General features: G+C 36.8%; 1 protein-coding gene across 1 annotated transcript; it reads right to left on the minus strand.

The window, feature by feature from the left end:
* Positions 1 to 3,556: 3,556 nt before the first annotated feature.
* On the minus strand, positions 3,557 to 19,586 carry LOC115104320 (cytohesin-3-like). Its single transcript, XM_065006666.1, has 13 exons — positions 19,478 to 19,586; positions 11,894 to 11,976; positions 11,548 to 11,612; positions 10,891 to 10,957; positions 7,000 to 7,118; positions 6,805 to 6,885; positions 6,570 to 6,682; positions 6,208 to 6,356; positions 5,974 to 6,085; positions 5,717 to 5,793; positions 5,518 to 5,589; positions 5,059 to 5,207; positions 3,557 to 4,890 (listed from the first exon to the last, which is right to left on the minus strand). Exons 1-13 carry the CDS (start codon positions 19,515 to 19,517, stop codon positions 4,803 to 4,805), a joined length of 1,215 nt encoding a protein of 404 aa, XP_064862738.1. The 5' UTR covers positions 19,518 to 19,586; the 3' UTR covers positions 3,557 to 4,802.
* Positions 19,587 to 19,896: the final 310 nt, after the last annotated feature.

Below are 19,896 nucleotides of genomic sequence, written 5' to 3' on the forward strand. Positions count from 1 at the left end.
CAGTGATTTTATTCTCTCTCTCTGGGTGCATCAGTGTTTTTATTCTCTCTCTGGGTGCATCAGTGTTTTTATTCTCTCTCTGGGTGCATCAGTGTTTTTATTCTCTCTCTGGGTGCATCAGTGTTTTTATTCTCTCTCTCTGGGTGCATCAGTGTTTTTATTCTCTCTCTCTGGGTGCATCAGTGTTTTTATTCTCTCTCTCTGGGTGCATCAGTGTTTTTATTCTCTCTCTGGGTGCATCAGTGTTTTCATTCTCTCTCTCTGGGAGCATCAGTGTTTTTATTCTCTCTCTCTGGGTGCATCAGTGATTTTATTCTCTCTCTCTGGGTGCATCAGTGTTTTCATTCTCTCTCTCTGGGTGCATCAGTGTTTTTATTCTCTCTCTGGGTGCATCAGTGTTTTCATTCTCTCTCTCTGGGAGCATCAGTGTTTTTATTCTCTCTGGGTGCATCAGTGTTTTTATTCTCTCTCTGGGTGCATCAGTGTTTTCATTCTCTCTCTCTGGGAGCATCAGTATTTTTATTCTCTCTCTCTGGGTGCATCAGTGTTTTTATTCTCTCTCTGGGTGCATCAGTGTTTTTATTCTCTCTCTGGGTGCATCAGTGTTTTTATTCTCTCTCTCTGGGTGCATCAGTGATTTTATTCTCTCTGGGTGCATCAGTGTTTTCATTCTCTCTCTCTGGGTGCATCAGTGTTTTTATTCTCTCTCTGGGTGCATCAGTGTTTTTATTCTCTCTCTGGGTGCATCAGTGTTTTTATTCTCTCTCTGGGTGCATCAGTGTTTTTATTCTCTCTCTCTGGGTGCATCAGTGATTTTATTCTCTCTCTCTGGGTGCATCAGTGTTTTTATTCTCTCTCTGGGTGCATCAGTGTTTTTATTCTCTCTCTCTGGGTGCATCAGTGTTTTTATTCTCTCTCTCTGGGTGCATCAGTGTTTTTATTCTCTCTCTCTGGGTGCATCAGTGTTTTTATTCCCACCCTTGTTTGAAGATAAATTTATGCGAGAATTCAGTTTTACAAAAAGCATATAGACATTTCTTTGGTTCACTCTTGCCTGTAAAGCTTTAGGGAAAGGTTTCATAAGATTGTAGCCTAAGCTTACTGTACCTTCACTCAAACGGTGTACTGCATATTGTGTGTGGACATACAGTACTGTATATTTAACTGTGAGTGAGAGAGGACTTAAAACATATACATACTGTGTATATTACAGTAGCCCTCTTCATGGATGTTGCTGTCACACGTGGGGAGGGTAAGTGTATCACTCCCTGCATCAACTCTCTCCTCCCTGTATGTTTTGTCTCTCATATCTGCATAAGAGCTATAGTGACCTCAGAGCAGAACCACAGCCCTATGACAGACACACATGCACACAGGAACTGATGTGCACAGGAAGGATGCTTGTTTTTTTCGTACCACAGATGCAGGCCTCATTTCACAGTAGAAATACAGTACTTAAAGGAAAACTCTACCCAAAAACAATATTTAGTTATTTGGTTCATTAGTCCATTGCTGATATAGTCCCAAAATGTTTTAAGATGTATAACTTTCAAAATAGAGAAATACAGCCGGTGTGATGCATCTTTCATCACATGATGCAAAAAATAAAACGCATTAACATTGACATGATTCAATGTTTCTTCATTAGGAGCTGTGCATTTGGGTTGCTAAAATATATTTTCCCATGTCATGGGAGACATAAAGCATATGGATGACTGGTTATTAAACTCTGACACCTAGTATTGAAAACTGAAAACCAACAACAGATTATAATCTGGCACCATCTACTGGGTATTTTAGAAATTCAAATAGTGTTTTCTTCGATAATATCATTGTGTTTTTCCTTATTTGTGTTGAACAATATCAGGTTGATTAAATTTGTATCACTAAATAATAAAAATGGTTTAAAACTGTACTTAATTAGATTTTACACTGAACAAAAATATAAACGAAACATGCAACAATTTCAAAGATTTTACTGAATTACAGTTCATAAAAGTAAATCAGTCAATTTAAATAAATTCATTACGCTCTAATCTATGGATTTCACATGCTTGGGAATGCAGATACGCATCTGTCAGTCACAGATACCTTTCAGAAAAGGTAAGGGTGTGTATCAGAAAACCCTCAAATCTGGTGTGACCACCATTTGCCTCATGCAGCATGACAAAACTCTGTCGCATAGAGTTTTTAAAGCTGTTGATTGTGGCCTGTGGAATGTTGTCGCACTCCTCTGCTGTGCTAAATTGATGGATATTAATGGGAACTGGATCACGCTGTTGGACCCGTCAATCCAGAGCGTCCCAAACTCATGCTCAATGGGTGACATGTCTGGTTAGTATGCAGGTCATGGAAGAACAGGGACATTTTCAGCTTCCAGGAGTTGTATACAGATCCTAGCAACATGTGGCCGTGCATTATGCTGTTGAAACATGAGGTGATGGCGGCGGATGAATGGCACGACAATGGGCCTCAGGATCTCGTCACGGTATCTCTGTGCATTCAAATTGACATTTATAAAAATGCAATCGTGTTCGTTGTCTGTAGCTTATGCCTGCCCATACCATAAACCCACTGCCACCATGGGGCTCTGTACCCACACGACGCCATACATACTGTCTGCCATCTCCCCAGTACAGTTGAAACCATCTGTGAAGAGCACACTTCTCCAGCGTGCCAGTGGCCATCGAAGGTGAGCATTTACCACTGAAGTTGGTTAAGATGCCAAACTGCAGTCAGGTCAAGACCCTGGTGAGGATGACGAGCATGCAGATGAGCTACCTTAAGATAGTTTCTGACAGTTCGTGCAGAAATTATTTGGTTGTGCAAACCCATAGTTTAATCAGCTGTGGCTGGTCGCAGACGATCCCGCAGGTGAAGGTCCTGGTCTGGCATGGTTACACGTGGTCTGTGGTTGTGAGGCCGGTTGGACGTACTGCCAAAATCTCTAAAACGACATTGGAGGCGGCTTATGGTAGAGAAACAAGCATTAAATTCTCTGGCAACAGCTCTGGTGGACATTCCTGCAGTCAGCATGCCAATTGCACGCTCCCTCAAAACTTGAAACATCTGTGGCATTGTGTTGTGTAACATATTTTAGAGTGGCCTTTAATTGTCCGCAGCACAAGATTCACCTGTGTAATGATCATGCTGTTTAATCTGCTTCTTGATATGCCCCACCTGTCAGGTGGATGGATTATCTTGGCAAAGAAGAAACGCCCACTAACAGGGATGTAAACAAATTTGCGAAAATAAAAATGTAGAACATTTTGAACTTGTCTGCGATCACTTTATATGTTGCGTTTATATTTTTGTTCAGTATATATCTAAGATATTTATGATAATAAGGTGTATTACATTTGTAAAGTGCATTTCATTATACAGAATAAATATAAAATGGACAGGGAAACTGACACAAAGAACACAGCTGACGCCACAAGGGACAATGAAACCAATGAGCACCGCTATCAACATAGAGCCCTCCTGAAGAGAAAGGTCTTCAGCCCCGCTTTTTAGGCCCGTTTGATGTCATTATAATCTGCTACTATCTGTCATCTGTTGTGAAAGTACACACATATTTATAATAAAATATGCATGTATTATTTATTCATGTCAATTTTGTCATAACGTGAAGCTATACACACGAATGCTGACATGCAACTACACAGACAATAACCCACAAAACCAAAATGGCAACCAAAATAGGATCCCCAATCAGAGACAACAATAAACAGCTGCCTCTGATTGGGAACCAATTCAGGCCACCATAGACCTACATTTACCTAGACAAACCAAAACCCAATAGATGTACAAAAACCCTAGACAAGAAAACACACATACCACCCTCGACACAACCTGACCTAACCAAAATAATAAAGAAAAGATAACTAAGGTCAGATAACTAAGGACAAAAGATAACTAAGGTCAGGGCGTGACAATTCAACATTGTTAAGGCATGTACTAAGGCATGCACGTGTGTATTATCACTGTCTGTACTTTAAAGGCAATGTGCAAAATAACTTTCTATTATAATACAGTATTTACAAAATACGTATGTTAGGAGTTGAAAAATAAATCCATACATATTTCAAAAAATATTTATACAATGCCTCTAAGACAATGGAAGAACTTCGCAACACTGAATCCGTGTTGAAGTTTTGTGTCCACGTAACAGGAATTCTATAGGCTTAGGAGAGGAAAAGGCTCGTAGTACAGAGGCTTACTAGGAACTGAAATCGCTGAGCCTGGTGCAAGGTGAAAAGGTGGAGCATTTCCGTAATGCTTACCTGATAGTTCCTTTGTTCTATGCTCATGGTACAGAATCAACTAGAACTATATACAACTACATTTTAGTAACTTTGCGTTATACATTACATGTTCAAATCTGTCCTTATAGAATGATGCATTATTCTTACAGTGCTACACACTTATTTTGGTTTGCAACTCTCTCCCACATACTTTTGAATTCTTATTTCTAAGAAATATTAACAGGAATCACTTTCTATTAGTAATTGAACAGACTGAGTGACTCTTAACTTCAACCATAAAATTAGACCTACAGTATGAGGTATGGGGAGTTTCTGGTTTGACAGCTTTAAACCACGCACAGGTCACAATGATCTTTTTTCATTCTGAGTTACAGTATTGCACTAATGCTGTACTGTAAAGCACTGTAACGTTAAGCGCCATGTCTATGTACTTGAACCAGTCTATCATTTCCAAGCATTTCTGCTACGGAGAGGGACCTCTACAGATCATTACCGGGCTCAATTCCCATGATGCTTTATATCATGTCTGATGTCTCAGTCCTGTGAAGCATTGTTGTTGTTGATGACTTTCCTCTTGCGCAATGACACCAGGTCATAGAAGGGATCCTTGGTGATACTTGCTCTGAGGGAAAGATAGAGAGAAGAATAAGACAAGTGTCCAAATGATAATCATCAAGTTCACTTTATCCTATTGATTGCCAGTTGTGTCCTACTGTCATTTGGGATGTCATGTGTGAAGTGTATGGCGTGTAGTACAGGTATGTGTTAAGCCAGGGTTGAGGTGTCTGACCTGATGGAGCCTATCCAGTCATCTCTCTCATCTGCTGTGGCTGCACTCATCCTGTAGGACTGGTGTTTCCCCTCCACCACCCTGCCTCCGTTCTCTGTCTTGCACGCCTTGATCTTCTGCCCTCTGGGGTTGTAGATCTCTAGACAGTACTGCTCACAATGAAGCACACACATGCATACAAATGTTCACAAAACACCTGCCCAAGCCAAATTACTGGTAATAACTTCTTTTTTTTAAAGGAAATGATCCCATAGTATATTGGTCTAATTACTCCTAATCTTTCAGTTAAAACCTTCCTTTCTCATACGGAGGCTATGAGTCATACAGTGCCGTGACAGCTAAGAGAGTAGCTTCTGTAAATGTGACTTCTGCACAGACTATGAGACTGAAACACCATAGAACAGGTGGCACTGCCATAAACCTTAGAAAGAAGTATACAGTCAGTGGAATACCCTGTACCTGTTTGGTAGAGTCTTCTATCTCTCTTACACAGAGGTTCTCAAGGGGAATGATCCCTATGGGGTCTTTATCCTGAGGGAGGAGGAGAGAGAGTTGCTTTGGTCAAGAACTATCACTTAGCAGTAACTACTACCATCTTTTATCCTAAATTACATTACTGGCAAACCCTATGACAAAGTTGGGGGTATAGCATACTCACTGTGGTGTACTCAAAGTAGTACAGACAGCTGTCTGTCAAAATAAACCACCGCCTCTTCCATGTTTTCACCCTTCCTCCTGCAGAGAGGAAAAGTTTACATTTCATTACACAAATAAAACGTTTCATCATAAAACTCTACATCCAACAAGCTCCATAAAGGAAATCAGATCATTCTGTGGTAAGCTTATTTTTAATGCTTGGGAATGGCACAATTATAAGACAATTCCCTCAGCTAGTTATATTGCTAATCATCTCACCCATTTTGAGTAGCCAACCCTCTCTGTCTGGGTTGAAGAAGGTGTGTGTGAGGTCGTTCCCATCATCCTCTGGAATTTTGAACGGCTCGTTCCGAATGCTCTCATAGAGTTTCTGGATTTAATGAGGTAGTAGATGAGAGTTACTGTAACTACAGCTACAGACAACAACAACCAAATAGGGGTCACATTCTGAGAGTGGAGTTAACTCCTGACCTCTGACCCCTGAAGCCTCACCATGAGCAGGTCGTTGGGCAGGTCACCCCCGTTGTTGATGCCTCTGTTCATACTGAAGAAGCGCTCCAGAGTGGGCTTGTCCTTCACGTTGGGGTTATGGAGACTGGTGTTCAGCATGATGACGGCAAAGGACAGGATGTAGCAGGTGTCTGTTTGTTGAAACACCCACACATTTCCTTACTGTTTGGTCAATGATATGTATTTGCATCCTTAATCAGCATCACCTTTGTGAAATGATTTGAATATGCCTCAAAATGTACTCCTCAACCCCCTCCCCATCTGTCTTGCTGATCTGTCAGTGTAGGGAGTCAGCAGCATGGTAGAGGAGGCTGGTTCCTGTGCACTACAGTACTGTACAGTACCTGTTGACTGGAAGACCCCTGCATTACAGTCACAGTAGCGTGTAGCGAATGCCTCCATCATCCTATCAATCTTCTGGGCTTCTCCAGGGAGACGGAAACTCCACAGGAACTGCCTACAGGGATGAGCCAAGGAACAGACAGGGATCAGACAGGATTGACTGTGGAAATGAATATAATAATGAGAATATATTCATGTATGAGTGTAAGAGATACACCAGTGTAGTGCAACACTAACCTCAGTGCCTGCACCAGATTCAGGTCGGAGAACTCGTGTAGTTCTACAAAGGCTTTCAGAGTTTGAAGGTGCATTTCCTCCCTGCATGAACACAAACAAGAGTCAAATCAGTGATAATGAGTGGTTATGACAGTCATCATTATCCCCATCAACAAAGCCATCATTATCCTGGTCATGTTCAGAAGCATTGTGTACCTCTCTCCTAAAAAGTTCCCAATGGCTGTCTTGTTCAGTCCTTCCTCTTTGTATAGGAACTCAGCCACTGCCTCTGCTGTCCACTCCAACAGGTCATTGTCAACCAGGTACTGAATACCCTGGGGGAAGAGGCCATGACAAGTCAATGAACTTGGAAGATATGAATGCATTAACGCATACATGTATGTGGAATTAAAAAATTGCAGAAATCATAATGAGGTCCAAAGCACTGTGATGTGCAGTACTGGTCATGCACATATGAAATATTCTGTATGCATTGTCTGCCATTCTGAGAGAGCCACCGGAAGTAATATATCTTCTTATATCTAAACAATGCGGAGCTTCCGGCTAAAGAAAACAATGATCTGCTTGACTGGATCTCTAGCCTCTGCACACAAACATAGGCTTTTCTCCAGGGTGGTCATACAGGACAGGCTTTTCTCCAGGGTGGTCATACAGGTCAGGTTTTTCTCCAGGGTGGTCATATATGCCAGGCTTGTCTCCAGGGTGGTCATACATGCCAGGCTTTTCTCCAGGGTGGTTATACAGGCCAGGCTTGTCTCCAGGGTGGTCATACAGGTCAGGTTTTTCTCCAGGGTGGTCATATATGCCAGGCTTGTCTCCAGGGTAGTCATACATGCCAGGCTTTTCTCCAGGGTGGTTATACAGGCCAGGCTTGTCTCCAGGGTGGTCATACAGGCCAGGCTTTTCTCCAGGGTGGTCATACAGGTCAGGCTTTTCTCCAGGGTGGTCATATTTCACCTTTATTTAACCAGGTAGGAAAGTTGAGAACAAGTTCTCATTTACAATTGCGACCTGGCCAAGATAAAGCAAAGCAGTTCGACAGATACAACAACACAGAGTTACACATGGAGTAAAACAAACATACAGTCAATGAGGTGAGAAGGGAGGTAAAGGCAAAAAAGGCCATGGTGGCAAAGTAAATACAATATAACAAGTAAAACACTGGAATGGTAGTTTTGCAATGGAAGAATGTGCAAAGTAGAAATAAAAATAATGGGGTGCAAAGGAGCAAAATAAATAAATGAATTAAATACAGTTGGGAAAGAGGTAGTTGTTTGGGCTAAATTATAGGTGGGCTATGTACAGGTGCAGTAATCTGTGAGCTGCTCTGACAGTTGGTGCTTAAAGCTAGTGAGGGAGATAAGTGTTTCCAGTTTCAGAGATTTTTGTAGTTTGTTCCAGTCATTGGCAGCAGAGAACTGGAAGGAGAGGCGGCCAAAGACAGAATTGGTTTTGGGGGTGACTAGAGAGATATACCTGCTGGAGCGTGTGCTACAGGTGGGAGATGCTATGGTGACCAGCGAGCTGAGATAAGGGGGGACTTTACCTAGGTAGATGACATGGAGCCAGTGGGTTTGGCGACGAGTATGAAGCGAGGGCCAGCCAACGAGAGCGTACAGGTCGCAATGGTGGGTAGTATATGGGGCTTTGGTGACAAAACGGATTGCACTGTGATAGACTGCATCCAATTTGTTGAGTAGGGTATTGGAGGCTATTTTGTAAATGACATCGCCAAAGTCGAGGATTGGTAGGATGGTCAGTTTTACAAGGGTATGTTTGGCAGCATGAGTGAAGGATGCTTTGTTGCGAAATAGGAAGCCAGACCTGGATAGTAGGACATAACTCTGCAGGCTATCTTTGCAGTAGATTGCAACACCACCCCCTTTGGCAGTTCTATCTTGTCTGAAAATGTTTGGTGGTCTTCCTAAGCCAGGATTCAGACACAGCTAGAACATCCGGGTTGGCAGAGTGTGCTAAAGCAGTGAATAGAACAAACTTAGGGAGGAGGCTTCTAATGTTAACATGCATGAAACCAAGGCTATTACGGTTACAAAAGTCGTCAAAAGAGAGCGCCTGGGGAATAGGAGTGGAGCTAGGCACTGCAGGGCCTGGATTCACCTCTACATCGCCAGAGGAACATAGGAGGAGTAGAATAAGGGTGCGGCTAAAAGCAATAAGAATTGGTCGTCTAGAACTTCTGGAACAGAGAGTAAAAGGAGGTTTCTGGGGGCGATAAAATAGCATCAAGGTATAATGTACAGACAAAGGTATGGTAGGATGTGAATGTAAACCTAGGTATTGAGTGATGAAGAGAGAGATATTGTCTCTAGAAACATCATTGAAACCAGGAGATGTCATTGCATGTGTGGGTGGTGGAACTAATAGGTTGGATAAGGTATAGTGAGCAGGACTAGAGGCTCTACAGTGAAATAAGACAATAAACACTAACCAGAACAGCAATAGACAAGGCATATTGACATTAAGGAGAGGCATGCTTAGTCGAGTGGAGAGGTTGGTTGGGGGTCACGGCGATTTAGACAGCTAGCCAGGCCATCGGTAGCAAGCTAGCATAGGATGGAGGTCTGTTATTAGCCACCTCTTGCGTTCCGTCAGTAGATTAGTGGGGTTACGTGTGGTAGAGGGGATTAATCCAAATCACACAACAACAAAAATAAAAACAATAGATATAGTTATAGAGGCCCAAGAAGAAAACATAATAATAATAAAAATAAATAAATAAATTGTCCGATTGTCTATTCAGATAGCAGCCGATAAGACAGCTAACAGTTAGCAGGCCGCAGATGGGCGTTCAGGTAACGTCGCGACGGAGGAGCCAGCCGGATAACTCCTTCGGGTAGATAACGTCGGCAGTCCAGTTGTGAAGGCCCGGTGGGGCTCCGCGTAGGCAGTAAAACGGGTCCGGATAGGTGGCTGCAGCCCAGGAGTGATTGATGGAACTCAGGAGTGATTGACGGAGGCTTTTCTCCAGGGTGGTCATATATGCCAGACTTTTCTCCAGGGTGGTCATACAGGTCAGGCTTTTCTCCAGGGTGGTCATACAGGCTTGTCTCCAGGGTGGTCATACAGGCCAGGATTTTCTCCAGGGTGGTCATACAGGTCAGGCTTTTCTCCAGGGTGGTCATACAGGCTTGTCTCCAGGGTGGTCATACAGGCCAGACTTGTCTCCAGGGTGGTCATACAGGCCAGACTTGTCTCCAGGGTGGTCATACAGGCCAGACTTTTCTCCAGGGTGGTCATACAGGCTTGTCTCCAGGGTGGTCATACAGGCCAGACTTTTCTCCAGGGTGGTCATACAGGCCAGACTTTTCTCCAGGGTGGTCATACAGGCCAGACTTGTCTCCAGGGTGGTCATACAGGCCAGGCTTTTCTCCAGGGTGGTCATACAGGTCAGGTTTTTCTCCAGGGTGGTCATACAGGTCAGGTTTTTCTCCAGGGTGGTCATATAGGCTTTTCTCCAGGGTGGTCATACGGGCCAGGCTTGTCTCCAGGGTGGTCATACAGGCCAGGCTTGTCTCCAGGGTGGTCATACAGGCCAGGTTTGTCTCCAGGGTGGTCATACAGGCCAGGCGTGTCTCCAGGGTGGTCATACAGGCCAGGGGGACTTTATATTATGGCTTTGGCCTCTCGTTAGATGAGAGGAAAGGAGGGCTGTTTGTGGTTTGAGCAGGAGTGTGCGCCTCCGCTCCTCTTCACGGAACAGGATGTGGTTCTCTCTCATTTTCTCTCCCCCTCTCTCTGCCTCCGCACAGTTGCACTTCTGCACATAAGTCACGTCACTCGCTCAGCATTCATTCGTTTGTGTCAGATTATTTGTTCTGTCATCTTGCAGTTAACTATTTAAACTTCTAGCTGTGGCAAGCCTCCTTCAGTAGAGATGTGATAACTATACAGATCATTACTACTTAAATTCTATAATTGAAGCACTTCACATTTCGGTACATATCTGATCCGTATGTATTTGTGTTTAGTGTATTCCATATTGAGTAATGTTATGACTTTGTCTTACCAGAGAACCTCACCAGGAAAAACTAAGGGCTCTAATTACAGTGTGTGAAATGAGCTCACCTTTTTATGGTCCATGTTGAATTTCTTTTTCCCACATAAGAACCTCTTGTTTCTCACAACATTTTTGCTGAAGAGAGACAAAGACAAAACAGAATATTTTGACAAAGGTTAATATTGACAAAGGTTAATGACACCACTTTTACCCACGGGCGTTATACTAGTGTCCACTGCATAAGAGATGACACAGTGAGAGTGAGACAATTAAAGGAAGCTGGGGTTGTCCTGCCTGGAACATGTCTCAGTGTTTCATGCTGCTGACATATAAGAGTTTTACCACATTCCTGTAGCTGCTAGTGAAGAAACAGGAAACACACATATACAGAGGGGCCTTACAGATGGGGGCAGAATTTGTTCTTGTTCTTGAATGCAACACCCCCAGAGCCCACTTATGGGCAGGGTTGCATCACTACTTCCCGCGGCTATGCCTCCATACCTTTCTTTCTTAGGGAGGGATAGGACGTCAGAGATGTGAGAGGGGCCTCTTTGTCAAGATGGATGTCAGGGAGTATTGTTGATCTGGTGTTTGTGCTGTGATAGATTCAAAAGAAGCTACGACACACTGCCAAGTGTTACTGTAGCTAACTCTCCCATAGAGGAAGAGGCCTACTGGTCAATGGTAACCTATCCGAATGAGCCATTGTGCAAGCTCTAACTTACTTCTCCTCGTCCGTCTCAATGTTGTGGATTTCCGTCATGACGCTGTCAATCTCCAACCTTAGCTTCTACACAAGGGGAAATGATGTCAAAGGGATGAGATGATAACATGTGGTATTTTAGCCATAGCTGACTCAAGCCCTTGGCACATACAGAGGTACAAGGTCAGTCTACACATAAAACTGGATGTTTCTGAGATGTTGTAACTTTTGAGGGAGGCTTTTGTGAATGTAATAACTGTTGTAGGTAATGTCACAATACAGTTCGTTTTATTCTGGCAAAATGCAGTTTCAGAAAGCATTTTGACTGTACAAAAAAGAGCCCTGGTTGAGAGGATGATTTACTGTACCTGAATGTCATCTAATAGGTCACTCTTATGAAACTTCATGGTGTCTATCTCCTGCCTCTCCATTGAGCTAAACATTGTGGAAGCTGTATAATTGATTATACACACAAAAACAAACATACAGATGAAACCATCATTATCATCCAATGCATAAATGAAGCAGTCGGACAAAACCCCTGAGACCTAATTGAGACATCTTCCTGTATACACTGAACATATCAAAGGTGTCAGAGATGTGCCTTGACAACCACCCTCACACCAACTCTAGCATACAGTAACTCAACATACTGCACTTCTCAGCACTAGCTAAATATAACTGCTGAACTTCAGCTTTTTATAGAATGAGCCCCAGTAATGTCCATTAGTAAGTGATCTGCTCTAGTCTTGTCCTCATAACAGCTTCTCACGGTTTTTAGATGAGGGATATTCATTACTCCCTTTTCAGGTTATAACTAGACAATACAACATTATAACTAGACAATACAACATTATAACTAGACAATACAACATTATAACTAGACAACACAACATTATAACTAGACAATACAACATTATAACTAGACAATACAACATTAACTAGACAATACAACATTAACTAGACAATACAACATTATAACTAGACAATACAACATTATAACTAGACAATACAACATGAACTAGATAATACAACATTATAACTAGACAACACAACATTAACTAGACAACACAACATTAACTAGACAACACAACATTATAACTAGACAATACAACATTATAACTAGACAATACAACATTATAACTAGACAATACAACATTATAACTAGACAACACAACATTATAACTAGACAATACAACATTATAACTAGACAACACAACATTATAACTAGATAATACAACATTATAACTAGACAACACAACATTAACTAGACAATACAACATTATAACTAGACAATACAACATTGTAACTAGACAACACAACATTATAACTAGACAATACAACATTAACTAGATAATACAACATTATAACTAGACAATACAACATTGTAACTAGACAACACAACATTATAACTAGACAATACAACATTAACTAGATAATACAACATTAACTAGACAATACAACATTAACTAGACAATACAACATTATAACTAGACAATACAACATTATAACTAGACAATACAACATTATAACTAGAGAATACAACATTGTAACTAGACAATACAACATTAACTAGATAATACAACATTGTAACTAGACAATACAACATTAACTAGACAATACAACATTATAACTAGACAATACAACATTATAACTAGACAATACAACATTATAACTAGACAATACAACATTATAACTAGACAATACAACATTATAACTAGACAACACAACATTATAACTAGACAATACAACATTATAACTAGACAACACAACATTATAACTAGACAATACAACATTATAACTAGACAACACAACATTATAACTAGACAACACAACATTAACTAGACAATACAACATTATAACTAGACAATACAACATTATAACTAGACAACACAACATTATAACTAGACAACACAACATTATAACTAGACAATACAACATTGTAACTAGACAATACAACATTAACTAGATAATACAACATTATAACTAGACAATACAACATTAACTAGACAATACAACATTATAACTAGACAATACAACATTATAACTAGACAACACAACATTATAACTAGACAATACAACATTGTAACTAGACAATACAACATTAACTAGATAATACAACATTATAACTAGACAACACAACATTATAACTAGACAATACAACATTGTAACTAGACAATACAACATTAACTAGACAATACAACATTAACTAGATAATACAACATTAACTAGATAATACAACATTATAACTAGAAAATACAACATTAACTAGACAATACAACATTAACTAGATAATACAACATTATAACTAGAAAATACAACATTAACTAGACAATACATTTACATTTACATTTAAGTCATTTAGCAGACGCTCTTATCCAGAGCGACTTACAACATTAACTAGATAATACAACATTATAACTAGACAATACAAAATTATAACTAGACAATACAACATTAACTAGATAATACAACATTTTAACTAGACAAAACAACATTATAATTACACAATACAACATTATAACTAGACAATACAACATTATAACTAGACAAAACAACATTATAATTACACAATACAACATTATAACTAGACAAAACAACATTATAACTAGACAATACAACATGAACTAGATAATACAACATTATAACTAGAAAATACAACATTATAACTAGACAATACAACATTATAACTAGACAATACAACATTAACTAGACAATACAACATTATAACTAGACAATACAACATTAACTAGATAATACAACATTAACTAGATAATACAACATTATAACTAGACAATCCAACATTATAACTAGACAATACAACATTATAACTAGACAACACAACATTATAACTAGACAACACAACATTATAACTAGACAACACAACATTATAACTAGACAACACAACATTATAACTAGACAACACAACATTATAACTAGACAATACAACATTAACTAGATAATACAACATTATAACTAGACAATACAACATTATAACTAGACAACACAACATTATAACTAGACAATACAACATTATAACTAGACAATACAACAACATTATAACTAGACAATACAACATTATAACTAGACAACACAACATTATAACTAGACAATACAACATTATAACTAGACAACACAACATTATAACTAGACAATACAACATTAACTAGATAATACAACATTATAACTAGACAATACAACATTATAACTAGACAACACAACATTATAACTAGACAATACAACATTGTAACTAGACAATACAACATTAACTAGACAATACAACATTATAACTAGACAATACAACATTATAACTAGACAACACAACATTATAACTAGACAATACAACATTATAACTAGACAATACAACATTATAACTAGACAATACAACATTAAACTAGACAATACAACATTATAACTAGACAATACAACATTATAACTAGACAACACAATTATAACTAGACAATACAACATTATAACTAGACAACACAACATTAACAACATTATAACTAGACAATACAACATTATAACTAGACAACACAACATTATAACTAGACAATACAACATTATAACTAGACAACACAACATTATAACTAGACAATATAACATTATAACTAGACAATACAACATTATAACTAGACAATACAACATTATAACTAGACAATACAACATTATAACTAGACAATACAACATTATAACTAGACAATACAACATTATAACTAGACATAATACAACATTATAACTAGACAATACAACATTAACTAGACAATACAACATAACTAGATAATACAACATTATAACTAGAAAATATAATTTACATTTACATTTAAGTCATTTAGCAGACGCTCTTACAACACTTACAACATTAACTAGATAATACAACATTATAACTAGACAATACAAAATTATAACTAGACAATACAACAACATTAAACTAGACAATACAACATTATAATTAGACAATACAACATTATAACTAGACAATACAACATTATAACTAGACAAAACAACATTATAACTAGACAATACAACATTATAACTAGACAAAACAACATTATAACTAGACAATACAACATTATAATACAACATTATAACTAGACAATACAACATTATAACTAGACAACACAACATTATAACTAGACAATACAACATTAACTAGACAATACAACATAGACAACACAACATTATAACTAGATAATACAACATTAACTAGACAACACAACATTATAACTAGACAATACAACATTATAACTAGACAACACAACATTATAACTAGACAACACAACATTATAACTAGACAACACAACATTATAACTAGACAACACAACATTATAACTAGACAACACAACATTATAACTAGACAATACAACATTAACTAGATAATACAACATTATAACTAGACAATACAACATTATAACTAGACAACACAACATTATAACTAGACAATACAACATTGTAACTAGACAATACAACATTAACTAGATAATACAACATTAACTAGACAATACAACATTATAACTAGACAACACAACATTATAACTAGACAACACAACATTATAACTAGACAATACAACATTAACTAGATAATACAACATTATAACTAGACAATACAACATTATAACTAGACAACACAACATTATAACTAGACAATACAACATTGTAACTAGACAATACAACATTAACTAGACAATACAACATTAACTAGATAATACAACATTAACTAGACAATACAACATTATAACTAGACAACACAGCATTATAACTAGACAACACAACATTATAACTAGACAATACAACATTGTAACTAGACAATACAACATTATAACTAGACAACACAACATTATAACTAGACAATACAACATTATAACTAGACAACACAACATTATAACTAGACAATACAACATTATAACTAGACAATACAACATTATAACTAGACAACACAGCATTATAACTAGACAACACAGCATTATAACTAGACAACACAACATTATAACTAGACAATACAACATTATAACTAGACAACACAACATTATAACTAGACAACACAGCATTATAACTAGACAACACAACATTAACTAGACAATACAACATTATAACTAGACAACACAACATTAACTAGACAATACAACATTAACTAGACAACACAACATTATAACTAGACAATACAACATTATAACTAGACAACACAACATTATAACTAGACAATACAACATTATAACTAGACAATACAACATTAACTAGACAACACAACATTATAACTAGACAATACAACATTATAACTAGACAACACAACATTATAACTAGACAATACAACATTAACTAGACAACACAACATTATAACTAGACAATACAACATTATAACTAGACAACACAACATTATAACTAGACAACACAACATTATAACTAGACAATACAACATTATAACTAGACAATATAACTACAACATTATAACTAGACAATACAACATTAACTAGATAATACAACATTATAACTAGACAATTATAACTAACAACACAACATTATAACTAGACAATACAACATTAACTAGACAACAACATTATAACAACATTATAACTAGACAACAACTAGACAATACAACATTATAACTAGACAATACAACATTATAACTAGACAACACAACATAACTAGACAATACAACATTATAACTAGACAATACAACATTATAACTAGACAATACAACATTATAACTAGACAATACAACATTGTAACTAGACAATATAACAACATTATAACTAGAATACAACATTGTAACTAGACAATACAACATTATACAACATTATAACTAGACAATACAACATTGTAACTAGACAATACAACATTATAACTAGACAATACAACATTATAACTAGACAATACAACATTATAACTAGACAATACTAGACAATACATTATAACTAGACAATACAACATTATAACTAGACAACAATACAACATTATAACTAGACAATACAACATTATAACTAGACAATACAACATTAACTATAAACATTATAACTAGACAAACACACAACATTATAACTAGACAATACAACATTAAACTAGACAACACAACATATAACTAGACAATACAACATTATAACTAGACAATACAACATTATAACTAGACAATACAACATTATAACTAGACAACACAACATTATAACTAGACAATACAACATTATAACTAGACAATACAACATTAACTAGATAATACAACATTGTAACTAGACAATACAACATTAACTAGACAATACAACATTATAACTAGACAATACAACATTAACTAGACAATACAACATTATAACTAGACAATACAACATTATAACTAGACAATACAACATTATAACTAGACAACACAACATTATAACTAGACAACACAACATTAACTAGACAATACAACATTATAACTAGACAATACAACATTATAACTAGACAATACAACATTGTAACTAGACAATACAACATTAACTAGATAATACAACATTATAACTAGACAATACAACATTAACTAGACAATACAACATTATAACTAGACAATACAACATTATAACTAGACAACACAACATTATAACTAGACAATACAACATTGTAACTAGACAATACAACATTAACTAGACAATACAACATTAACTAGATAATACAACATTATAACTAGAAAATACAACATTAACTAGACAATACAACATTAACTAGATAATACAACATTATAACTAGAAAATACAACATTAACTAGACAATACAACATTAACTAGATAATACAACATTATAACTAGACAATACAACATTAACTAGATAATACAACATTTTAACTAGACAAAACAACATTATAATTACACAATACAACATTATAACTAGACAATACAACATTATAACTAGACAAAACAACATTATAATTACACAATACAACATTATAACTAGACAATACAACATTATAACTAGACAAAACAACATTATAATTACACAATACAACATTAACTAGATAATACAACATTATAACTAGACAATACAACATGAACTAGATAATACAACATTATAACTAGAAAATACAACATTATAACTAGACAATACAACATTATAACTAGACAATACAACATTAACTAGACAATACAACATTATAACTAGACAATACAACATTAACTAGATAATACAACATTAACTAGATAATACAACATTATAACTAGACAATCCAACATTATAACTAGACAATACAACATTATAACTAGACAATACAACATTATAACTAGACAATACAACATTAACTAGACAATACAACATTATAACTAGACAATACAACATTATAACTATTCAATACAACATTATAACTAGACAATACAACATTAACTAGACAATACAACATTATAACTAGACAATACAACATTATAACTAGACAATACAACATTAACTAGATAATACAACATCACCAAACTCCATCTATCTTGGCAATTAGATTGTTGAACACTATACTGTGAGCAACACCTCTGAACGTTACTTGATAGTCAGTAATGAGAACTTGAGGTATATAAAGGCTATTTGACAACAATATGTCTCTATAAAGTCAGGTGATGCTACAATAAAGTGAATAACATTCATCACTGTGGTAAAAGTGATCAAAACAAACCATTTGAATCCGTTGAACACTGCTGACTTTATACCACAGTGTAAATAGGTCAAGGTAAAGAGACTGAAAGCACAATAGTCACTGTAGACTGTAGTGAATATCTATTGTGAAGACAGGTACTATATCAGTACACTTTCTTATTAGTGTATTTCATTTTCATTTCTCAAGTAAGATATTCACAGCAACAAGTCAAACCCCCATTGTCTACTGACACTTGAACACTTCATCATCTTACATAAAGACACTCATGTATTGTTCATGGTGTTAATCCCCAGATAATATAGCCTAATTAGGGATGTTAAATTGCAAAATGGACTGTAAAATGTAAAAACCTGACCTTTTCCCCAGAGGAAGCTGTCTTTTCTTTGGCTGCCCATGTTGGAGGTGTTGGAGAGAGACTGTGACTATACAGGAAACATGTGTCAGTGTTGAAGTCATGTAGCCTACTGCAAGAAGGACATGAGCTACAGCGTCAATAGCATCCTCAAAACATAATGAACTGACCACCTAAAGTCAGTGCTGTTACTGACATACTGTACAATATACATATACTGTACAAGTAAAGAGGTGTGTGTGTGTGTGTGTGTGTGTGTGTGTGTGTGTGTGTGTGTGTGTGTGTGTGTGTGCAATTCGAGATAGATCTAATGCACAATATCCATCATTATTCGGCAGTCAGTGTAAATATGTATCCAACATAAGTGACCTTAAGCCATTTGAAAATCCCTTGTGCTGAACTCAAACAACCACAGATTGAAA

Source organism: Oncorhynchus nerka, linkage group LG21 (assembly GCF_034236695.1).
Source record: "Oncorhynchus nerka isolate Pitt River linkage group LG21, Oner_Uvic_2.0, whole genome shotgun sequence".
Taxonomy (NCBI): Eukaryota; Metazoa; Chordata; class Actinopteri; order Salmoniformes; family Salmonidae; genus Oncorhynchus; species Oncorhynchus nerka.

Bases quoted from the DNA above. Each gene is read 5' to 3' on its own strand.
- LOC115104320 (XM_065006666.1), bottom strand. From the start codon at position 19,517: ATGGGCAGCCAAAGAAAAGACAGCTTCCTCTGGGGAAAAG. The intron at 11,613-11,893 runs GTACAGTAAATC...CCCCTTGTGTAG, and splicing joins ACCTATTAGATGACATTCAG to AAGCTAAGGTTGGAGATTGA. The intron at 5,208-5,517 runs GTACAGGGTATT...CATTGTGAGCAG, and splicing joins TAGAAGACTCTACCAAACAG to TACTGTCTAGAGATCTACAA.